General features: G+C 48.2%; 1 protein-coding gene across 1 annotated transcript; it reads left to right on the forward strand.

Annotated features, from left to right (window-relative positions):
* The first annotated feature begins 229 nt into the window (after positions 1 to 229).
* Positions 230 to 23,235, forward strand: LOC115081964 (oocyte zinc finger protein XlCOF6-like). The gene is given in 7 exon segments (XM_029586204.1): positions 230 to 418; positions 2,842 to 2,968; positions 13,478 to 13,591; positions 13,749 to 13,862; positions 14,623 to 14,772; positions 15,119 to 15,226; positions 21,345 to 23,235. Coding segments are annotated over 7 exon segments (2,436 nt in total). The 5' UTR covers positions 230 to 394; the 3' UTR covers positions 23,144 to 23,235.
* Positions 23,236 to 23,986: the final 751 nt, after the last annotated feature.

Here is a 23,986-nt window from a genome sequence, read left to right on the forward strand (position 1 = left end):
TTCCCTGACTTGCTGCTCCTGTCTCCCACTCCCCCCTCTGCAGCTGATTCTCTCCCCGGATACACCTTAAGGAATAAAGCAGTTCCCTGACTTGCTGCTCCTGTCTCCCTCTTCCCCCTCTGCAGCTGATTCTCTCCCCGGATCCACCTTAAGGAGTGAGCATCCCCCCTCCCTCCTGCCTGACCTCTGCCGGGAGCTCTGCGCATGCTCCGGCTCCTGCTTTCTTTCTCTGCCTGCAGACTCAGAGTAAAAGCAGAAACTTTCTGCCTCCCCAGGACCGGAAATCCCTGCAGAGGGGGAGAGCAGGGGCTTTATCTGAGCCCCCAGGAATCAGCCCTGCCCCCTCTGAATCCCTCCCAGCACCTGCAGGACTGAGAGGGAAAAGAGGAGGGCAATGTGTGCCCTGGTGTCTGATCCGGTAAGAAATCCTTCTCTGTCCTCTTGTGCATGTAAAGGAAACCTTTTCCCTGTGCAACTCTTCCAGGCTCCCCTCCTGCCAGCACAGGGCAGAGATCTTTCCAGCCCTGGGAAGGTTTGAGCTCTGCTTACCCCGAGATCAGCAGAGGTTAGGGGGGGGAGGGAGGGTGCAGACTCTCTCCCATGCACACACATGAACCCCCTCTCATACATGCACACGCTCTCACACACATGTGCACACACTCCTGCACACACCCACACTGTTTCTCTCTTCCCCCTTCCACAGGTCTGATCCCTGCACTCTCCACTTTCAGGCGCCAGCCCCTCCCACCATACCTCTATTCCTTCCCTTCTCTGTCACCATCATCCCCTCCTCTCTCTGCTCCACATTTATCCTTAATTGTACTCGGCACATTTCCTCCCTCTTCCATGCCTGGTGAGCCCTTCAAGGTGGGTAACTCAGATCAGAGCGTTATAGTAGGGGTTAGGAAGCACTGGGGAGTGTTGCTAAGGGTGTGCATGCAATAGATGGGGGTTAGGACTCACAAAGAACAACGTATTCAGTTAATTCACTAATGGTTTGTGTTCTGTGTGCAGGGTCAGAGTTACAGTCAGTTAATTCAGTAATTTATGTACATCCAGCAAGCATGGGGACCGGTTAGGTCTGATTTAGAGCATTGCTGGTGTGTATGCCCTGGCGTGTGTGGACACGTGTGGGGTTTATGTTTGATGGGGGTGATGCACCACTCTCAGGGTGTTCGCCCGCTGCATGAACTCTCTTGCTTTTAGTTGGTGTCAGAAATGGATGCAGCCAGCGATTCCTTGCAGGTAGCGGGTGGGATTTGGGTTTCATGGTTCTGGTGCTGCTCCTGCGAAGGTTCTGGTTATTTTTGTGCTCTCAGAGTGTTAGGGTGAGGAGCAGTTGTTTTTGGCATGAGAGGGGATTTATTGTGTGGGTGATTGTTCTTTTACCTTCTCAGGTACGTGGGGGTCAGCGTTCTCCTCCTGACCCTGAAGGAGAGGCTCAGAAGCTGGAATCTGATGCCTAGGGAGCTGAAGACCTGTTCCCCTTTCCTGCCGCTTGTGATAGTTCTGGCGGGCCCCGTTTTGGACTGACTGCAGTTTATCTTTTTAGGAAGGCCACTGCAGAGGCCCATGCGATAGTCTGGGGTGTATGAGTGCCGCTGCCTGCAGGTCCGGTTTGAGGTCGCCTGGTTGTAGAGAGGGGCGTAGTTCTTTCACCCTGCGGAGTCAGTGTTGCTATTTGGCTTTCCCATGGTCAGCGTGGAGTCTGGCCTGGCTCTTAGGCTCTTTACCCCGTGATAACGCCTGGGATGAGTGGGGTGAGGGGGGTTATCAAGTCTCGCTGAGTTGCTGATCTCCGTAGGATTTCCATTCTGTCCCTGTTTCTAAGATGGAGATGGAGACTTTGAGTCCGTGTCAGCTTGTGATGGCCGTGAGGAGTGTGAGATTATATATTGAAGAGGATGAGTGATAGAGGAGAGCCTTGGGGTTTGCTCCATTTCAGGGGCCGAGCTCTTGAGGTATTTGTGCTCTGGGTTATTACTTGGGCTCTGCCAGAACTGGCCCAGCTCTTCTGCTAACCAAGCCAAGGAGGGGAGGGAGTGACAGCCTTCAAGCCCGGGACTCCGGGATTCAGGAGAGGGAAGGAGAGAGGGCACTGAGATATGAAGCTGTGCAAGGGGAGGGATAGTGGGGATGAGGAGATGAGGTCAGGATGTCCTTGGGGAGGGAGGAGGAGTCAGTACAACGGCCACCAACATTACCTCAAGAAATACCCATGAAACGCGGGTATGGAGAGAGCCCTCCCACCCCCGTCAGCCTCTGGATGGGACTCCCTCCCCTGCTCTTCAACATCTGGGGGTCCTGCTCTGGCCGCTGTACTCTAAGCCCCATGTCCCCAAGCTCCGGCCTTCCATCCAGCCTTCCAGATTTCCAGTGTTTGTCTGGGGGTCAGGCAGGCTATGCACCACAAGGAATATTTAAGGGCCGGATGTTAAAAACCATTTATACACTTAGGGGCAGATTTTAAAAAGCATTTACATGTGTAAATCTGGGTTTTACGCATGTAAATGCACTTTACTCGAGTAAGTGGGCTTTTGAAAATTGCTACAATATATGCCATTGAATCGTCCATAGGATTTATTCGCATAAGTGCACTTTACGTGAGTAAATGGCTTTTGAAAATTGCTACAATAGTAGTTACATTTATGCACGTAACTCCTTTGAAAATGACCCCCTTAATATAGGGTTTTCCACCTTTAAATGTACTTGGCAGGTGGCTTTTAAAAATTGCTACTATTTATGCCATTGCATTGTCCGTAGGATCCTCACCTGTAAGGGCACTGTATGCACATAAATGGCTTTTTAAAATACCTGAGGGTGTCCTGTTTGCTGTTCCAGGCATCGGTCACGTTCAGGGACGTGGCTGCTTATTTCTGGGAAGTGGAGTGGGACATTCTGGGAGAATGGCAGAAGGAGCTGTACAAGAAGGTCATCAAGGAGATTCACGGCGTCCTCATGTCCCGGGGTAAGTCTGCCTTTTCTATCATCTCTCACCCACACACACACTGCAGGATGGCTGCTGCCACTTTATCAGGGCTGGAATAATCCCAGGTGCCAGGTCCCTTGGGCACATATAATATACAGTCTGGCTTCTGATCTCATGCCAAGTCCAACAGGAGCTGCTGTGGCTCCCCAGGGCCCGGTGAGAGACACCTCTGCTGCAGGCCCGGCACGAGATGCTGCTCTGTGCTGGAAGATGAATCTTTTATAGGTTAAAGTAGACCAGCTGGAGTCTCTCTCCTTTCTCTACAACTAAAGCTGGGACAGAGGAGCAGGAGGGAGGATTTACTCTTCTGATTCCAGCTTCTGTGCAAGGAGCTCATATGTTAGCTCTGCACTAGTGTAAGGATGCTATAAGGGGTTCTCTGTGGAGACAGAAGAGTTGGAGGTCATGAAGAAGCAGAAAGGTAATAGAAGCACAAGAAGATGGAACTGGTCAGACATCTGGAAATAGCCAAGGCTGTTAGGATATTGAAATATGTCAAACCTCACATTAAGTTTTGCTCCTACCTTCTGGACTCAGCTTACATGAATGCGGTATTATTGGCATATGTGAGAGAAGAGAATAGTACTAACCATATTATGCAAATATAGAAACTAACCCATTGGTGTGCAGGTCTGGAGGAGGTAATGTGTATGACCTATTGCCCAGCTTCAGATGAGCAAGCTCCACCTGATTATAAGAACATAAGAACCTGCCATACTGGGTCAGACCAAGGGTCCATCAAGCCCAGCATCCTGTTTCCAACAGTGGCCAATCCAGGCCATAAGAACCTGGCAATTACCCAAAAACTAAGTCTACTCCATGTAACCATTGCTAATGGCAGTGGCTATTCTCTAAGTGAACTTAATAGCAGGTAATGGACTTCTCCTCCAAGAACTTATCCAATCCTTTTTTAAACACAGCTATACTAACTGCACTAACCACATCCTCTGGCAACAAATTCCAGAGTTTAATTGTGCGTTGAGTAAAAAAGAACTTTCTCCGATTAGTTTTAAATGTGCCACATACTAACTTCATGAAGTGCCCCCTAGTCTTTCTACTATCCGAAAGAGTAAATAACCGATTCCCTGTACGTACCAGGATCAGTCCAGACTGCTGGGTTATGTCTCCCCTCCAGCAGATGGAGTCAGAGAGAAAACTGAAAGCACCTCCCAGATATACTGGTGCGCCACCTGCCGTCCTTCAGTATTTCCTCTGACTCCAGCAGATGAGAGACATAACCTGCGGTTTGTCCTGACAAAAATTTTCTTTTAGGTCTTTTCTTCTCTTTTTCTGACCAAACTGTCAAAACTGTCTAGATCAACTGGGGTTTCCCTAGTTTAAAAAAAAAAAAAAAAAAAAGAAAAAAAGATTTTTGGATTTATTAAGTTAACAGCAGTGCTCTAAGGGGTTTCAGGCAGGCGTGGAGAGCTTCGCTCTCCCTGTTTACCCGGATTAAGTGTCCCTTTGGTATCGGGGGAGAGCTTACCGGTGGGCCGGTCACCCTCCCCCCTCCCCTCTTTAGGGGTATCTTTGCCAGCATAAGCTGAAGAGGGTTTTTTCATTTTACAAAAAAAAAAAAAAAAATTTGTAAATTTGAACCTTCGCGGACACGTAAGGCCTGCTGGTTGCAGGCAGTGCCCTATTTTAAAACCCTAGCCTGCCGCGCTTACCAGGGACTCCGGAGGGGGTGGATTTTGAGTCACCCGGCGATTTCTCGAGCTGCTGTTTGGCGCGCTTTTCTGGGGCTGTGCGAACTCTTACCTTCGGTGTGTCTTCTGTCCCGGTCTCGGCATGCCGCGATCTTCGGCCTGTACGGCCTGTGGTAGGGCGGGGGCGCGACTCTCCAGGGAGGGTCTCTGCTCCCGTTGCATTCCCGGGGGCGAGGGACCCTCCCTGGGGCCGAGCGCTGCCCGCAGCGGCACTTTGCAGTCGTCTTCGGCGCGACAGGGGAGACTGGCTGCCGCGCGGTCGTCAGCCCCGCCTCCCTGTGTGAGGGAGCCGGCGGCCATTTTGACAGCGTGGCAAAATGAGGGTTCAGCGTCAGATGAGGAGGCTCTCTCTTCTCTCTCTCTCCTCTCTCGCCGCCTGCCTTAAGCCCACGCTGTGGGTCGGAAGCTGCTCCTCCAGCCCCTCCCCCTTCAGGCTCAACTAAACGGAGGGTGCCTTTCTCATCAAAGTTTGTGCTTTTCATGCACCAGGCATTCTTGGAGGAAGAGGCAGGCTGGGAGCAAGGTCCCTAGGGTGTCTCCTATCCCAGGTAAGCCTGAGCTCCCTGGAAAAGCTGTGGCTCCAGTAGGAACGGGAAATATCTCTTTCGGGGGTACGGGTGGCCTGGAGGGCCAAGATTTTACCCAGGAATCTCCGGATGGCGCAGGCCCGGAGGTCTCGGACCTACAGGGGTCCCTCGAGGGAGATGACCCCGAAGTGTTGCGCTTATTTGGCAAGGACGAGCTTAACTTTCTCATCCTGCATGTGTTGAAGGAATTGGAGATCCCCCCCCTCAAACTTTTCCCTTACATCCCAAGGTAGTGCAGCTTGTTTCTAAAGAATGGGACGTTCCAGAGGCATCGCTGCGCGGGAGTAGGGCAATGATTAAGTGGTATCCCCTGCCCTCAGATTCTTTGGAGATCGTTAAGGTTCCGTCCGTTGATTCGGCGGTCACCGCTGTGGTTAAGCATACTACCATTCCGGTCACTGGAGGAGTAGCCTTGAAAGATCTCCAAGATAGAAAGTTAGAGGTTCTTTTAAAGCGCATCTTTGAAATAGCGGCCCTGGGGGTCCGTGCAGCGGCTTGTAGCAGTATGGTGCAGAGAGCCACTCTCCGCTGGGTTCAGCAATTGCTTACCACACAGGAACTTCCGCCGGCTGAGGCGGAGCAGGCTAACTGTGTAGAAGCTGCGGTTGCTTACACGGCGAACGCCTTGTATGATCTATTAAGAACCTCTGCCCGTACTATGTCTTCGGCAGTCGCGGCTCGGCGGTTACTTTGGCTCCGTCGATGGTCGGCAGATGCCTCCTCTAAATCACGTCTAGCCGCCTTCCCCTTCAAAGGGAAGTTATTGTTCGGTGGGAAATTGGCTCAGCTCATCAAAGACCTGGGGGATAATAAGGTATATAAATTACCGGAAGACAAGCCCCGTCAGTTTCGGCCTTTCGGGAATGCGCGATCCCGGTTTCGGGGGCAGCGCAGATTTCACTACGGCAGGGGTGGCTCTTTTTCCCAGAAACAGCAGGGCCCGAGGTCTCAATCGTGGTCTCCTTCCTTTCGAGGCAGGCGACCGCAGCGATTGGGATCCTCCCAGCCATTGCCCGCCGGGAAACCCTCGCAATGAAGGCGCGCTGACCCATTCCTCCTTCCCCCGAATCGGAGGTCGTTTGTCCCTGTTTTGGGAGGAGTGGGTCAAAATCACGTCAGATCAATGGGTCCTCGACGTGGTGCGTTACGGTTACGAGTTGGACTTTGCTCGGCCCCTCCGGGACTTTTTTATGATATCTCCTTGCGGGCCTCGAGAAAAGCAACTGGTTATAGCCCAAACGGTAAATCACTTACGGGCCCTAGGAGCAGTGCTGCCCGTTTTCCTCGGACGAGGTAAGGACGGGCTGCTATTCCATTTACTTCCTAGTCCCAAAGAAGGAAGGTACGTTCCGTCCTATCCTGGATTTGAAGCGAGTAAACAAGGCCTTGCGCGTTCCCCGGTTTCGCATGGAAACTCTAGGGTCTGTTATTGCGGCCGTCCACAAGGGAGAATTTTTGGCTTCCTTGGACCTAGCCGAGGCATATCTCCACATCGGAATCCGGGAACGTCATCAGAGATTTCTGAGATTCATGGTGTTGGGCGAACACTACCAGTTTTGCGCCCTTCCATTCGGCCTAGCAACGGCTCCGAGGGTGTTTACCAAAGTGCTTGTGGTAGTCGCGGCCTTCCTGCGACGTCAAGGAATATTGGTGCATCCCTACCTGGACAATTGGCTCATCCGGGCGAAATCGGAGAGCGAGTGCAACCGGGCAGTCCAGCTGGTGATACAGCAACTGCAGTCGCTAGGCTGGGTGGTCAACTTTGCAAACAGCCAGCTGCTCCCGAGTCAACGGTTGGAATTTTTGGGAGCACGTTTCGATACCTTGGTAGGCAAGGTATTCCTGACTCGGCAGGGAATGGAGCATCTGATGTTTCAGGTACAGAGACTTCTGGATCTCACGTTGCCCACGGCCTGGGATTCTTTGCAAGTCATTGGACATATGGTGTCTACTCTGGAGATGGTGCCCTGGGCTTTTGCTCACATGCGGCCGTTGCAAAGGGCTCTTCCTTCTCGCTGGGACCAGAAATCCGAGCGCGGTCCAGCTTAGCGTGGTGGTTGGTCCCGGACAATCTTTTACAAGGAGTGGACCTCGAGCCCCCCCCCCTTGGGTCATAGTGACGACGGATGCCAGGCTGACCGGCTGGGGAGCAGTCTGTCAATCGCGAGCGGCGCAAGGGTCGTGGACCCCTCATCAAGCTTCTTGGTCCATCAATCGTCTGAAAACCAGGGCGGTACGCCTAGCCTTGCGTCAGCTTCTGCCGATGGTACGGGGTCGGGCAGTTCGAGTCCTGACAGACAACGCAACCACGGTAGCGTATATCAATCGCCAGGGCGGCACGAAAAGTCAGCAGGTGGCGGTCGAAGCGTCTTTGTTAATGACCTGGGCGGAACGCTACCTGGCTCGCATCGCGGCTACTCGCATCGCAGGCGTAGACAACGTCCAAGCGGATTATCTCAGTCGTCAGTACTTGGATCCCGGGGAGTGGGAGCTCTCGGACCAGGCAATGAGTCTCATCACCCGGCGATGGGGAGTGCCGCGACTAGACCTGATGGCAACCCGGCTAAACGCCAAGGCAGCGCGTTTCTTCAGCCGGAGGCGAGAACACGGATCGGAGGGGGCGGACGCGCTAGCGATTCCATGGCCTTGTCACACCCTACTCTATGTGTTTCCCCCCTGGCCCTTAGTCGGCAAGGTGTTACGACGTCTAGAATCCCATCAAGGTCCAGTGATTCTAGTGGCTCCCGAGTGGCCAAGAAGACCATGGTTTGCGGACCTAGTCAATCTCGCCAGGGACGGGCCCTTACGGTTGAGCCACCTTCCGAACCTTCTTTGTCAAAGACCAGTATTTTTCGATCTGGCGGATTGCTTTTGTCTGGCGGCTTGGCTTATGAACGGAGGCGGTTGAGAAAGAAAGGTTATTCGGAACCGGTTATTTCTACCTTGCTTCGCGCGCGGAGACCTTCTACCACACTTGCTTATGCCGGGGTGGGGAAAGTATTTGACTCCTGGTGCGCGACCGCCCACGTTGAGCCTCGTCGTGCAGTGATAGCGGATATCCTTACTTTTCAACAGGATGGTCTGAAGAAGGGTTTAGCTTACAGTTTTCTGAGAGTCCAGGTGGCGGCTCTGGGTTGTTTGAGAGGAAAGATTGAAGGATCCTCTCTCGCATCCGGACGTGGCCGGATTCTTGCACGGTGTTCGAAACTTGCGTCCTCCTCTCAGAGCCCTTTGTCCTTTCTGGAGCTTGAATTTGGTACTCAAGGGCCTCACCGTCGCGCCATTTGAGCCGCTGAGGCGAGCCTCCTTAAAGGATCTCACCCTCAAGACATTGTTCTTAGTGGCCGTCGCTTATCGGAACTGCAGGCGCTCTCGTGTAGAGAGCCGTTCTTGCGCATTTCTGACTCCGGGGTGTCGTTACGTACGGTTCCTTCGTTCTTGCCTAAAGTTGTGTCGGTTTTTCACGTTAATCAGTCTGTAGATTTACCATCCTTCTCGGAGGCGGAGCTGAAGTCTTCTCACGGGTCCGAGTCGAAGCGTTTGGATGTTTGTCGCATGCTCTTGCACTATTTGGAGTTCACCAATGCCTTCAGACGGTCGGATCACCTGTTTGTCTTGTGGCAGGGGCCACAAAAAAGGGACTACAGGCCTCCAAGACCACTATTGCCCGTTGGCTGAAGGGCTCGATCGCGTCCACGTACATTGGTTGTGGTAAGCCCGTTCCGGACGGCCTTAAGGCCCACTTTCTGCGTTCTCAGGCGTCTTCCTGGGCAGAGAATCCTCTGGTTTCTAGCCAGGAGATCTGCAGGGCAGCCACTTGGAAGTCATTACGTACTTTTGCTCGTTATTATCGGGTGGATGTTCGTGGGCCGTCGGCTGATTCTTTTGGCAGTAGTGTAATTCGAGCGAGACTCTCGGGGTCCCATCCCATTTAAAGCGGCTTGGGTACATCCCAGCAGTCTGGACTGATCCTGGTACGTACAGGGAAAGGAAAATTATGTTTCTTACCTGATAATTTTCGTTCCTGTAGTACCAAGGATCAGTCCAGACGCCCGCCCTATATTGTGCGTAGGAGAATCCGCTCGACTCCCATTTCTATCACAATTCCGCTTTGCACAAGGTAAGTGGAATTTTTCCTTCTTTCTCGTTTGGGGAAGGAATGCCTTAGGGGCTGCAGATTTATTGTTCTCTTCGTTTTGCGCATTGCGTTCTATTGGTGTTTGCATTGTTTGCGCTTTGCCTTTTCTGCACGAGGTTACTGTTTTTTACCTTCCTTACTACTTGATCTAGACAGTTGCCATGGTTATTTGGCTAAGTGTGCGGAGGAGTTCTCTTCTTCTTCTGTTTGGTTATCCATTATACTGAAGGACGGCAGGTGGCGCACCAGTATATCTGGGAGGTGCTTTCAGTTTTCTCTCTGACTCCATCTGCTGGAGGGGAGACATAACCCAGCAGTCTGGACTGATCCTTGGTACTACAGGAACGAAAATTATCAGGTAAGAAACATAATTTTCCTTTCACATCTACCTGTTCTAGACCTCTCATGATTTTAAACATCTCTATCATATCCCCCCTCAGTCGTCTCTTCTCCAAGCTGAAAAGTGCAAGGAGCTCACTTCCCCACTGTGGTAACCAGATGTCACAGATCCATTATCACCACGGTATTGTTACATTGAAGGCACCAATGCAATTGCATGAAATATACAAAATATTTAGATTGTATTTATTCATTGTTAATAGTTTTCTATTAAAACATATTCTGTAAATACAATACAAAATATATAATCATCCCCCTAAGCATGAGTGCTACCCAATCCACCCACCACCCCCAAACTAAAAACTTTCCTAATCCCAACTAGGACCCTAGTTTTGTGCTAAGGAAAAGTTCTTTTTTATTTGAAGATATAATCTATCATCAGATTTAAAGGCAAACTGATGGGGGTCTTCTATGGCCCCTTCGGTTGCCCTTCTGTACATTGACCGATGCGAACGTCAACATATTTATGGATCTGAGTTTTGGAAATATATAATCCCTTGGAAAAGGTGAATCGATGATGCCCTGTGCATTTGGCTTGGTCCATTGGATTCATTACAAGAGTTTGTACAGTGGATTAATACTCTGGATCCAGATCTTCAGTTTAGCTAACAGTGCCATCAGGAACATAGAGCATTTTTCGAATTGCGGGTTTACGAAAGTCGGGATTCTTTGTGTGCTCCAATGTTTAGATCTCCTGCAGAGGTTTCAGATTGGAGATTACGTAAGGTCTTGCATAAAGGAACATATAAAAGGGACGCTTTACGTGAATCTTGCTAATCTATTCATACCGTCTGTTAAGGCGCAGGTTTCTAGGTTTGTTCACGCTCCTCCTTCAAGCAAAGTCCAGGCAATTGATCAGATTTAAGTACCATGGAGACAAACTGGACAAGTTCGGTGTGCGTCCCGTCCAGCATGCTCTTGTGTTTTTGAAGTCAACGCACTTTTTTTGTATAAACTCAACGGCGAGAATGTAGACTTCCGGCAGGATAGGATTGTCGGTCATCCCAAGCGATGTATGCGATTTTTGTGCCCTTGCAGTAGTCGGGTATATATTGGGTCAGAACCAGGATTGTACTGGGAAGGAGGGGGCTCCGCTGGGAGGTCATTGTAGGTTAAAAGGAGCACAGGGTAGAAGAACAAAGGTTCTTTGTGATTTCTCGGGTGACTTTTAGGAGAGCTGGCAGCGTCTCTAAAGTATTGACACAGGAGGGACAGAGGTTCATCTCATGGGTACCAGTGGGCTCAAACCAAGACATCGGGCGGAACATATTAAATATTGGCAATTATACTGTGAAATAATACATTTAAATGCATCTTATGTGAGTTTGGGCACTGATTACTGTATGGGGTGAAATTGTACTTTGGGCAGAGTGCATCGTGTTTTTAATGGCTTGGACTTATCCCCTGCAGAAGACTAACTGCAGTCATCAAAACTCGGGTCCTCGTTGAGATCAGTGACGCTTTCAGTGGGTGGTGTCTGTTTGTGTGGCTGGGGTAGCACTCGTGCTTGTGGGGATGTTTATATATCATAAATTATATTAACAATGACTTTCTATTAAAATATGTTTTGTAAACAGTGAAGAAAAGAAAATTCAAATATTCTATGGTTTTTTTGCACCATTTTATATATTTCACAGATCAAATATCCTCTCTCTCCCTCTCACTGGCCTCTAGATAGGAAAACCCAAGTCCTGGGATACAAAGATAACTCTTTCTCAGATGCTCCTGATATGAAGCTGGGAGTCCTTCTCTCCAGGAGGGCACAGGCTGGCAGAGAGCACTGGCACCTGCAATGCCTCCAGCTAGGAGGGTCAGGAATAGAAATGACTGCACCAGAAACCCTCCAAGGTTTAACCTTAATCAAAGGGCAGCCTGCAAATGTCTCTTCTCACCAAGCTCTGTCACACAAATACCCAAAGATGTGCACGCGTGCACACGCACACACACACACACATACACACACACATACACACAGACACAGACACACACAGACACAGACACACACACACACAGACACACACAGACACAGACACACACACACACAGACAGAGACACACACACATAGACACACACAGACACAGAGACACACACACATACACACACACAGACACACACACACAGACACAGACACAGACACACAGACACAGAGACACACACACATAGACACACACAGACACACACACACAGACACACACACATAGACACACACACACAGACACACACAGACACAGACACACAGACACACACATAGACACACACACATACACACAGACACAGACGCACACACAGACACACACGCACACACAGACACACGCACACAGACACACGCACACACAGACACACGCACACACACACAGGCACACACACAGACACACACACAGACATAGACACACAAGGACACACATGCACAGATACACGGACACACACACTCACAGATACACGGACACACACACAGACATAGATAGACAGACAGACACACACAGACAGACAGACAGACACACCCAGACACACACACACAAATGTCCATCAAAACTGTGAACACACACACACACACACAGACACACACACATGCACACACACGCACAGATACACGGACACACACACTCACAGATACACGGACACACATACAGACACACACAGACACAGATACACGGACACTCATACAGACACACACACAGACACAGATACATGGACACACACACACACAGACAGACACACAGAGACACACACACAGACGCACACGGACACACACACAGACATAGACAGACACACACACACACACACATAGACAGACACACACAGACACACACACAGACACACACACAGACATAGACACACAAGGACACATGCACAGATACACGGACACACACACTCACAGATACACGGACACACACACAGACATAAATAGACAGACAGACACACACATAGACAGACAGACAGACACACCCAGACACACACACACAAATATCCATCAAAACTGTGAACACAGACACACACACACAGACACACACACACAGACACACACACACACACACACAGACATGCACACACACACACAGATACACGGACACACACACTCACAGATACACGGACACACATACAGACACACACAGACACAGATACACGGACACTCATACAGACACACACACAGACACAGATACATGGACACACACACACACAGACAGACACACAGAGACACACACACAGACACACACGCACACGGACACACACACAGACATAGACAGACAGACACACACACACACACATAGACAGACACACACAGATACACACACATAGACAGACACACAGACACGGACACACACACAGACATAGACAGACAGACAGACACACAAACACAGACAGACAGACACACCCACACACACACACATAGACAGACAGACACACACACACACACACAGACACACACTCTCAAAAAAACACTCACACACACACTCTCAGACACACACACAATCACACACACACTCACACACACACTCACAATCACAGACACACACACACACACACAGACACACGCACGCACACAGACAGACAGACACACACAGACGCACGTCTGCATCAGAACAGAGAACAAATAAAAGCTCCCAGGCCTGCACAAGTACAATTTATAAGTAATTTTGCTATTTCTTATTGACAGGTTATTCAATTCTTAATCCGGATGTTGTATTCAAGATTAAGAAGGAAGATGAGAAATATTTCCCTCAGCACTGGGAGCTGGAGGGGAAAGAAACCATGAAGGACCCCAGCATCAGTAAGTAAATGTTCTGGATTTAAAGGGCTCTGCATTTTCAGATCACAGGAGATGGGGCATTAACATCAAACATTTGGAGACTTCCAATCCATTTCCTAATATAATATTAGCAGGTCCTGGGTGACTCCTCCTAGACTCGTTTGTTTTCTCATCCCAGGCCTTCCGATTGTTACGTCCGTGTTCTCACTGAGCATTAAACAAGAGGCAGATCTGCCCTTCCTGGATCCTCCTGAATCAGAGACGACTGAAGGGATTCACCCTCCTGTAACAGGCAAGTACCACTCCCTGCCCTCGCCTTGTATTCTCCCCTCCTCTTCCCTCTGGATTTCCATACGACTGAGCTAACACACAGGCCCCTCCCTCGTTTCTTGTACCCGTTGCTCCCCACCTGCCTTTACCACCGCCCTCTGTGTCCGTCCTAAATCTGTGTAAATTTTCTGACTGGTTGCATGCTGCTGCTGCCTCTGTGAGGAGGGGACTCCAGGCATCCACCCCCCTGTCAGTAAAGAAATATTCTCTCACGTTTCCTCTGCACATTCCTCCGTCATCTTCATATCCTGTCCTCTTCTCCAGGAGTCTCCTTTCCACCTTCCCTCGCCCTCCTCTCTAAGAATTCCTTGGCTTTGGAGCCTTCTAGTGACATCTCCCACCCTGCCTCATATAATTATAATGAAGCGGAGGAGCCAGGGAGAATCAGATTTCTGAAATCTGGCAGCTGGATAAAAAACATCTGGTTTTATCAAAAATACTCTTTGAGGTAGAAATGTTCAGCATGTTTTTGCAATAGCAGTAACCACACCAGATTATTTTGTAGATCCTGAGGAATGAGGTCTCCCACCTCGGTGTTAAAATGATCAGGATTCTGATAGAATGGATTTCTGATGATGATCAGCACAGCAGCACCCTCCTTTCCTAGTGCTGCACTGGTGGCAGTGTCTATGAACACAGCATAATCCTGAGCTCACTTGCACTGATAATACAGGCTCTAGGGTAACATTTCTACATATTGTAACCATCTTTTCCCATCCCAGGCTCCACCAGTGTCACCCCTGACATTTTAATCCGATTTAAGCAAGAAGGACGTGGGACTGAGCCCCCGAGATCTGAGGACAGAGGGAACCTGAGCATCCCAGGCGCCTGTGAGGAGCTGCATGAAGCAGGCGATGCAGCTTGGATTAAAGGTACTGCTGGGCCGATCCAAACATTGCTGAGACACGAGGCCTCCTCTGGGCCAGACACAGCGGGGAGGAGGCGTTAAATCATGTCCCTGACCTCTGACCTTTCTTGTGTGGAGAATTTGTTTGCTCTCTTTCCATTCCTTCTGCTTTTCTCTTTCATGTTCAGATCTTTCTTTCCTTTCTTCTCCCTCTCTCTCATCCTCCCCCACCATTTCCCTCCCCCCTCTCTTCTCCCATTTCTACCTCCTCTTCTCCTCTTTCCTGTCTTTTACTCTGCATTTCTCTCTTTTCTTGTGTCAGGGTCCAAGACTGGTTAAAGGCTGAAGATGTTTTCCCATTTCTCTAACAGGCAGCCGAGGTCACAGTCCTGACCCCACAGCAGAGATCCTGAAAATGGAGGATCCTCCTGTCAGCGACCAGCAGGAGGGAGGAGAGGAGGAGGCTGAGGCCAAGAGCGGTGAGCAGAACATTAATTTATCATAAAATATGGGCTATGGAGAATGTTAAACTTTACATGAGGAGGTGAATCTTATTACTGGCTCTCAGTTAAATTCTCATTACTAAGTCATTAGGGTTCAGTTACTTTAAGCTGACAGGACTGAGGTGCAGGGACCCGGGTCCTGAATGAATCCCAGGTCTCCAGCAGGGCGTGGCAGAGTTTTTGGTGAGTGACTGCAATCAGAGGGAAGGGAATCAGAGCAGAGACTGGAGGTGAGGATGAGAGGCACAGAACCAGCAGGGTGAGGTCAGACGTGGTCTCTTCCCCTCTGTTACATAGAAACATAGAAATGACGGCAGAAGAAGACCAAATGGCCATCCAGTCTGCCCAACAAGCTTTCGCACTTTTTTTCTCTCACATACTTATCTCTTACTCTTGGCTCTTAGTAACCTTTTTTATTCTATTTGCCTTCCACCCCTGCCATTAATGTAGAGAGCAGTGTTGGACCTGCATCTAAGTGAAATAGCTTAATTAGTTAGGGGTATTAACCACCGCAATAAGCAAGCTACACCCATGCTTATCTGTTTATTCAGACTATGTAATTCAGTCCTTGTTGATTGTTGCCTGAATATAGATCCACCTTTCTTCATTCCCCCCTGCTGTTGAAGCAGAGAGCTATGCTGGATATGCGTGAATTGTCAACAATTTCCTCCCCTGCCGTTGAAGCAGAGAGCTATGCTGGATGCTATGCTGGATATGCGTGAAGTGTCAAACTTCCTCCCCTGCCGTTGAAGCAGAGAGCTATGCTGGATATGTGTGAATTGTCAAACTTCCTCCCCTGCCATTTAAGCAGAGAGCTATGCTGGATATGCGTGAAGTGTCAAACTTCCTCCCCTGCCATTGAAGCAGAGAGATATGCTGGGTATGCGTGAATTGTCAACAATTTCCTCCCCTGCCGTTGAAGCAGAGAGCTATGCTGGATATGCGTGAAGTGTCAAAAATTTCCTCCCCTGCCGTTGAAGCAGAGAGCTATGCTGGATATGCGTGAAGTGTCAAACTTCCTCCCCTGCCGTTGAAGCAGAGAGCTATGCTGGATATGCGTGAATTGTCAAAAATTTCCTCCCCTGCCGTTGAAGCAGAGAGCTATGCTGGATATGTGTGAAGTGTCAAACTTCCTCCCCTGCCGTTGAAGCAGAGAGCTATGCTGGATATGTGTGAATTGTCAAACTTCCTCCCCTGCCGTTGAAGCAGAGGGCTATGCTGGATATGCGTGAATTGTCAAAAATTTCCTCCCCTGCCGTTGAAGCAGAGAGCTATGCTGGATATGTGTGAAGTGTCAAACTTCCTCCCCTGCCGTTGAAGCAGAGAGCTATGCTGGATATGTGTGAATTGTCAAACTTCCTCCCTGCCGTTGAAGCAGAGGGCTATGCTGGATATGCGTGAATTGTCAAAAATTTCCTCCCCTGCCGTTGATGCAGAGAGCTATGCTGGATATTTGTGAATTGTCAAACTTCCTCCCCTGCCATTGAAGCAGAGGGCTATGCTGGATATGCGTGAAGTGTCAAACTTCCTCCCCTGCCGTTGAAGCAGAGAGCTATGCTGGATATGTGTGAATTGTCAAACTTCCTCCCCTGCCATTTAAGCAGAGAGCTATGCTGGATATGCGTGAAGTGTCAAACTTCCTCCCCTGCCATTGAAGCAGAGAGATATGCTGGATATGCGTGAATTGTCAACAATTTCCTCCCCTGCCGTTGAAGCAGAGAGCTATGCTGGATATGCGTGAAGTGTCAAAAATTTCCTCCCCTGCCGTTGAAGCAGAGAGCTATGCTGGATATGCGTGAAGTGTCAAACTTCCTCCCCTGCCGTTGAAGCAGAGAGCTATGCTGGATATGCGTGAATTGTCAAAAATTTCCTCCCCTGCCGTTGAAGCAGAGAGCTATGCTGGATATGTGTGAAGTGTCAAACTTCCTCCCCTGCCGTTGAAGCAGAGAGCTATGCTGGATATGTGTGAATTGTCAAACTTCCTCCCCTGCCGTTGAAGCAGAGGGCTATGCTGGATATGCGTGAATTGTCAAAAATTTCCTCCCCTGCCGTTGAAGCAGAGAGCTATGCTGGATATGTGTGAAGTGTCAAACTTCCTCCCCTGCCGTTGAAGCAGAGAGCTATGCTGGATATGTGTGAATTGTCAAACTTCCTCCCCTGCCGTTGAAGCAGAGGGCTATGCTGGATATGCGTGAATTGTCAAAAATTTCCTCCCCTGCCGTTGATGCAGAGAGCTATGCTGGATATTTGTGAATTGTCAAACTTCCTCCCCTGCCATTGAAGCAGAGGGCTATGCTGGATATGCGTGAAGTGTCAAAAATTTCCTCCCCTGCCGTTGATGCAGAGAGCTATGCTGGATATGCGTGAATTGTCAAAAATTTCCTCCCCTGCCGTTGATGCAGAGAGCTATGCTGGATATGTGTGAAGTGTCAAAAATTTTCTTCCCTGCCGTTGATGCAGAGAGCTATGCTGGATATGCGTGAATTGTCAAAAATTTCCTCCCCTGCCGTTGATGCAGAGAGCTATGCTGGATATGTGTGAATTGTCAAACTTCCTCCCCTGCCATTGAAGCAGAGGGCTATGCTGGATATGCGTGAAGTGTCAAAAATTTCCTCCCCTGCCGTTGATGCAGAGAGCTATGCTGGATATGCGTGAATTGTCAAAAATTTCCTCCCCTGCCGTTGATGCAGAGAGCTATGCTGGATATGCGTGAAGTGTCAAAAATTTCCTCCCCTGCCGTTGATGCAGAGAGCTATGCTGGATATGCGTGAAGTGTCAAAAATTTCCTCCCCTGCCGTTGATGCAGAGAGCTATGCTGGATATGCGTGAATTGTCAAAAATTTCCTCCCCTGCCGTTGATGCAGAGAGCTATGCTGGATATGCGTGAATTGTCAAAAATTTCCTCCCCTGCCGTTGAAGCAGAGAGCTATGCTGGATATGCGTGAATTGTCAAAAATTTCCTCCCCTGCCGTTGAAGCAGAGAGCTATGCTGGATATGCATGAATTGTCAAAAATTTCCTCCCCTGCCGTTGATGCAGAGAGCTATGCTGGATATGCTTCGAAAGTGAAGTATCAGTCTTTCCCCCCTGCCATTGAAGCAGAGCTCTATACTGGATATGCATTGAAAATGAAGTATCAGGCTTATTTGGTCAGGTATATTTGGTTTGGGGTAGTAACCGCTGTAACAAGCAAGCTACTTCCTGCTTTTTGTGAATGGAAATCCTTTTTTTCCACATTACCTGTTGCCATTGGAGCTTAGAGCAATGTTAGAGGCTGAGGGACCTAAATATGTTTGTACCTGGAGGAGGGGAGGAGCAGGGGAGATAGGATACAGAGCTTCAGATACCTGGAAGGTTTTAACGATGCACAATCATCGACAAACCTTTCACTTTGGAAAGAAATCAGTAGAACTAGGGGTCAGGTAGTGAAACTCCAGGGAGGACGACTCAGAACCAACGTCAGGAAATATTTCTTCATGGAGAGGATGTTGGAGGCCTGGAATGCCCTTCCGGAGGAGGCGGTGAAGGCAGAAACAGTGAAAGATTTCAGAGGGGCAAGGGATAAGCACTGTGGGTCCCTAAAGGCTCGAGGATGGAAGTGAGGAAAAGAGCGCATGGGGGTAACTGGGGGTAACTTGCTGGTGCGGCAGTTGCTACCCTTAACAATTAAGCCTTGTTAATGCAGCTCCATCCTTGCTCTCTGCTTCAACGGCACTGGTTAAAGGAAATTCGATTCAAACAGCATCCGAGGGCCCTGCCCTTTACAGTCTGGGAAACTGATAAGCATGGGGGTAACCTGCACAGTGCAGCAGATACTAGGGATGTGAATCGTTTTAGGACGATTAAAATTATCGTCCGATAATTTTAATATCGTCTTAAACCGTTATGGAACACAATACAATACAGATTCTAACGATTTATCGTTATAAATCGTTAGAATCGTGAGCCGGCACACTAAAACCCCCTAAAACCCACCCCCGACCCTTTAAATTAAATCCCCCACCCTCCCGAACCCCCCCCAAATAACTTAAATAACCTGCGGGTCCAGCGGCGGTCTGGAACGGCAGCGGTCCGGAACGGGCTCCTGCTCCTGCATCTTGTCGTCTTCGGCCGGCGCCATTTTCCAAAATGGCGCCGAAAAATGGCGGCGGCCATAGACGAAAAAGATTGGACGGCAGGAGGTCCTTCCGGACCCCCGCTGGACTTTTGGCAAGTCTCGTGGGGGTCAGGAGGCCCCCCACAAGCTGGCCAAAAGTTCCTGGAGGTCCAGCGGGGGTCAGGGAGCGATTTCCCGCCGCGAATCGTTTTCGTACGGAAAATGGCGCCGGCCATACGCGTATGGCCGGCGCCATTTTCCGTACGGAAAATGGCGCCGGCAGGAGATCGACTGCAGGAGGTCGTTCAGCGAGGCGCCGGAACCCTCGCTGAACGACCTCCTGCAGTCGATCTCCTGCCGGCGCCATTTTCCGTACGAAAACGATTCGCGGCGGGAAATCGCTCCCTGACCCCCGCTGGACCTCCAGGAACTTTTGGCCAGCTTGTGGGGGGCCTCCTGACCCCCACGAGACTTGCCAAAAGTCCAGCGGGGGTCCGGAAGGACCTCCTGCCGTCCAATCTTTTTCGTCTATGGCCGCCGCCATTTTTCGGCGCCATTTTGGAAAATGGCGCCGGCCGAAGACGACAAGATGCAGGAGCAGGAGCCCGTTCCGGACCGCTGCCGTTCCAGACCGCCGCTGGACCCGCAGGTTATTTAAGTTATTTGGGGGGGGTTCGGGAGGGTGGGGGATTTAATTTAAAGGGTCGGGGGTGGGTTTTAGGGGGTTTTAGTGTGCCGGTTTTTTCGATTTTTCGATTTTTTTAACGATTTTCACGATTTTTCACGATATTTTACCCCCCCAAACGGCAACAATACGATTCCCTCCCCCTCCCAGCCGAAATCGATCGTTAAGACGATCGAGGACACGATTCACATCCCTAGCAGATACTGGCGTAAGCTTGCTGGGCAGACTGGGTGGAGCATTTGGTCCTTTTCTGCCATCATTTCTCTCTTTCTTCCTGTGTGCTGTGGAGTATTTCTCACGGACCTAAGTAAAAAGGGGAATAAAGATTCAATCACAAATCTTACACAATTTATTGCAGATTTTACGACCATCACAATAGGCTCTGCCAGTCAATAGACCTTCATCTGCCTTATATTTAAGCAGTGGTCTCTTTGTAACTTCCTCTACTTGCAATAAGTTAAAAATTGGCACCGAAAGTTTAAAATGCCGGCAGAGCCAATACATCTGAATGTAAGGAGGAATGAGGACGTGGATCACCGCTTATGAGATTTCCTGTGTGATTTCCCCCGATGCAGAATCCGCTTTGAAACACAGCCTGTGTCTGGATTTTTTTGTGATATTTAAGAAGAAAAGAGACAAGCAGATGTGTCTTATTTGCATTTTAAGATCAAAATATAAAAAGTTTGCATTGTCACTGTGACCACTGGTTAAATATAAGGCAGATGAAGGTCTATTGACTGGCAGAGCCTATTGTGATGGTCGTTAAAAAACTGCAGTAAATTGTGTAAGATTTGGGATTGAATCTTTATTCACCTTTTTAGTGTGGTCATTCTATGGGAATTGACACTCAGTCTTTGGCTTATGAGAATTTCAAACGTTCCACATAGAAGGTGAATTTTAATGCTGACTCTCAGTTAAATTCTCATTACTAAGTCATTAGAGTTCAGTAACTTTAAGCTGACAGATCTGAGATTCAGGGACCCGGATCCTGAATGAATCCCAGGTCTCCAGCAGGGCGTGGCAGAGTTTTTGGTGAGTGACTGCAATCAGAGTGAAGGGAATCGGTGCAGAGACTGGAGGTGAGAATGAGAGGCACAGAACCAGCAGGATGAGGTCAGAGATGGTCTGTTCCCCTCTGTTCATGTGCTGTTGCCCACCTGTACGTGTCTACAAGCAGCACCAGGCTCTATTATATATGATAGGGATCCATTGCCACCCTAATGCCGTTCAGTAATTAGATGGAGCTATCTCCCTATATACGTCTCCCTCCATTTTTGTAAATTTAGTAATCATACTCTCGCTTTTATCCACCAGAAGATGGATTCAGGAATAATAGTGAGAGGCAGAGAATGTGTGATGGGCAGCAGATGGAGGAATGGAAAGAGAGAGACCCCTCCAGAGAAAGCCCAGGTCCTTCAGCTGAGTATGCAGGAAGAATCAGTAGAATAGCATCACCCAGGTGGAAAGAAGAAGTCCAGAAAGGAGAGAGTCCATATGCATGTTCTGAACGAGGAAGAAATTTCAACCTCTGCCCAAATCATGAGGAAACTCAGAGACTCAGTGAAGGAGAGAGACCATTTCAAATTACTGACACTTCAGCAAACTTCACCACAAACTCACAATCTGTTGAACAGCAAAAACTTACAGCACATGGAAAAGATCACCTAAAAAAGAAACCATTAAAAAGCACTCAGTGTGAACAATGCTTTTTCTTCCAAGCTGAGATGGAAGGGCATGTAAGAATTCACTCTGGAGAAAGACCATTTCAGTGCCCTGAATATGAGGAGAGGTTTACTGAGAAATCAAACCTGAGAGAACACAAAAAAATTCACAGGCAAGACCAACCTTTTAAGTGTTCTCAATGTGAAAAATGTTTCAGATATAGATCCAGGCTTAAAGTCCATCAGAGAAGTCACAAGGGAGAGAAACCATTTAAATGTTCTGAATGCGATAAATGTTTCTCACAAATGTCAGATCTTAAAAAGCACAAAAGAATGCACACTGGTGAGAAACCATTTAAATGTTCTGAATGTGATAAATGCTTCAAGAAGCAATCTAATCTTAAAGCCCACAACAGAGTTCATACAGGTGAGAAACCATTTAAATGTTCTGAATGTGATAAATGCTTCAATGAGCAATCTAATCTTAAAGTCCACAACAGAGTTCATACAGGTGAGAAACCATTTAAGTGTTCTGACTGTGATAAATGCTTCCAACAGCGATCTAGTCTTAAAACACACATCAGAGTTCATACAGGTGAGAAACCATTTAAATGTTCTGAATGTGATAAATGTTTCACTCGAAGGTCCTATCTTAAAAACCATGAAACCATCCATTCCGTTGAGAAACGATTTAAATGTTCTGAATGTGATAAACGCTTCAAGGTGCAATCTACTCTTAAAGTCCACAACAGAGTTCATACCGGTGAGAAACCATTTAAATGTTCTGACTGTGGTAAATGCTTCAAGAGGCAATCTGACCTTAAAATCCACACCAGAGTTCATACAGGTGAGAAACCATTTAAATGTTTTGAATGTGATAAATGCTTCAAGGAGCAATACAATCTTAAAGTCCACAACAGAGTTCATACAGGTGAGAAACCATTTAAATGTTCTGAATGTGATAAATGCTTCACGGAGCAATCCAATCTTAAAGTCCACAACAGAGTTCATACAGGTGAGAAACCATTTAAATGTTCTGACTGTGATAAATGCTTCCAACAGCAATCTAGTCTTAAAACCCACAACAGAGTTCATACAGGTGAGAAACCATTTAAATGTTCTGAATGTGATAAATCTTTCACTCGAAGGTGCTATCTTAAAAACCATGAAACCATCCATGCAGGTGAGAAACAATTTAAAGGTTCTGAATGTGATAAATTCTTCAAGGAGCAATCTGGTCTTAAAGTCCACAACAGAGTCCATACAGGTGACAAACCATTTAAATGTTCTGAATGTGGTTAATGTTTCTCACAAGGGTCAGGTCTTAAAAGCCACAGAAGAATTCACATAGGTGAGAAACCATTTAAATGTTCTGAATGTGATGAATGGTTCACTCAAAGGTCCCATCCTAAAAACTATGAAACCATGTTTTTCACAAATGCCGAGTCTTAAAACACAGAAAATTGCACTCATGTGAGAAACCATTTAAATGTTCTGAATGTGATATTAATAAACACAAAAGAGTCCATAACCATTGCAAAATGTTTTAAACGTTCTGATTTTTGATAAATGTTGCAGACATATATCTGCTCTAAGGAAGCACAAAAGAATCCATACTAGTCTGATTCAGAGGAATTTCCAAACACTCCCTGATATGTTACCTGTGAAAATTACACATGATGACCTTCAGAAGGAGGCTCTCTTTGGCACATTGCTAGTACTAACAAGGGTATTATTCATAAATTTGAGGTACAGATCATTTCTAACCTAACCTGGCTACGAATTAGGTTGATTCCTGTCGAGATCATTGCAAAATAAACTAATTTAGAGAAACTGCCTCATACCACAGCATGAAATAAGCCATGTGAAACAGAGACCATATAAATGCTCTGAATGTGACAATATACATAGTCACACAGTAAGGACGGTAGAAATGGACCAAATGGTCCATCCAGTCTGCCCAGCAAGCTTCTTATGGTAATATTTGCTGCGCCATGCAGCTTAGCCTCCAGTTTATTTTAAGGGTAGCAACTACCACTCCCTGCAGTTATCCCCAAGCCTTAGGCTAACCCATAAAAAAAATGAGGTGCTAGCAACATTTTTACAGGGTGATGAGCCTTCTTGAAAATTCAGACCGTGCTGCTTGATGTGCTTTGCTTATGGACTTGTCCTGTATTTTTTCCCTTATGTCTGTGCATCAGTACCCCAGACTGTAAAGGTCAGGGATCATGTTGATTGTCTCTGAATCCAATTCCTCTTTCCTGCCACTCCCCCGTCACTATCAAAGCAGAGAGT

Source organism: Rhinatrema bivittatum, unplaced genomic scaffold, assembly GCF_901001135.1.
Source record: "Rhinatrema bivittatum unplaced genomic scaffold, aRhiBiv1.1, whole genome shotgun sequence".
NCBI classification, from domain to species: Eukaryota; Metazoa; Chordata; class Amphibia; order Gymnophiona; family Rhinatrematidae; genus Rhinatrema; species Rhinatrema bivittatum.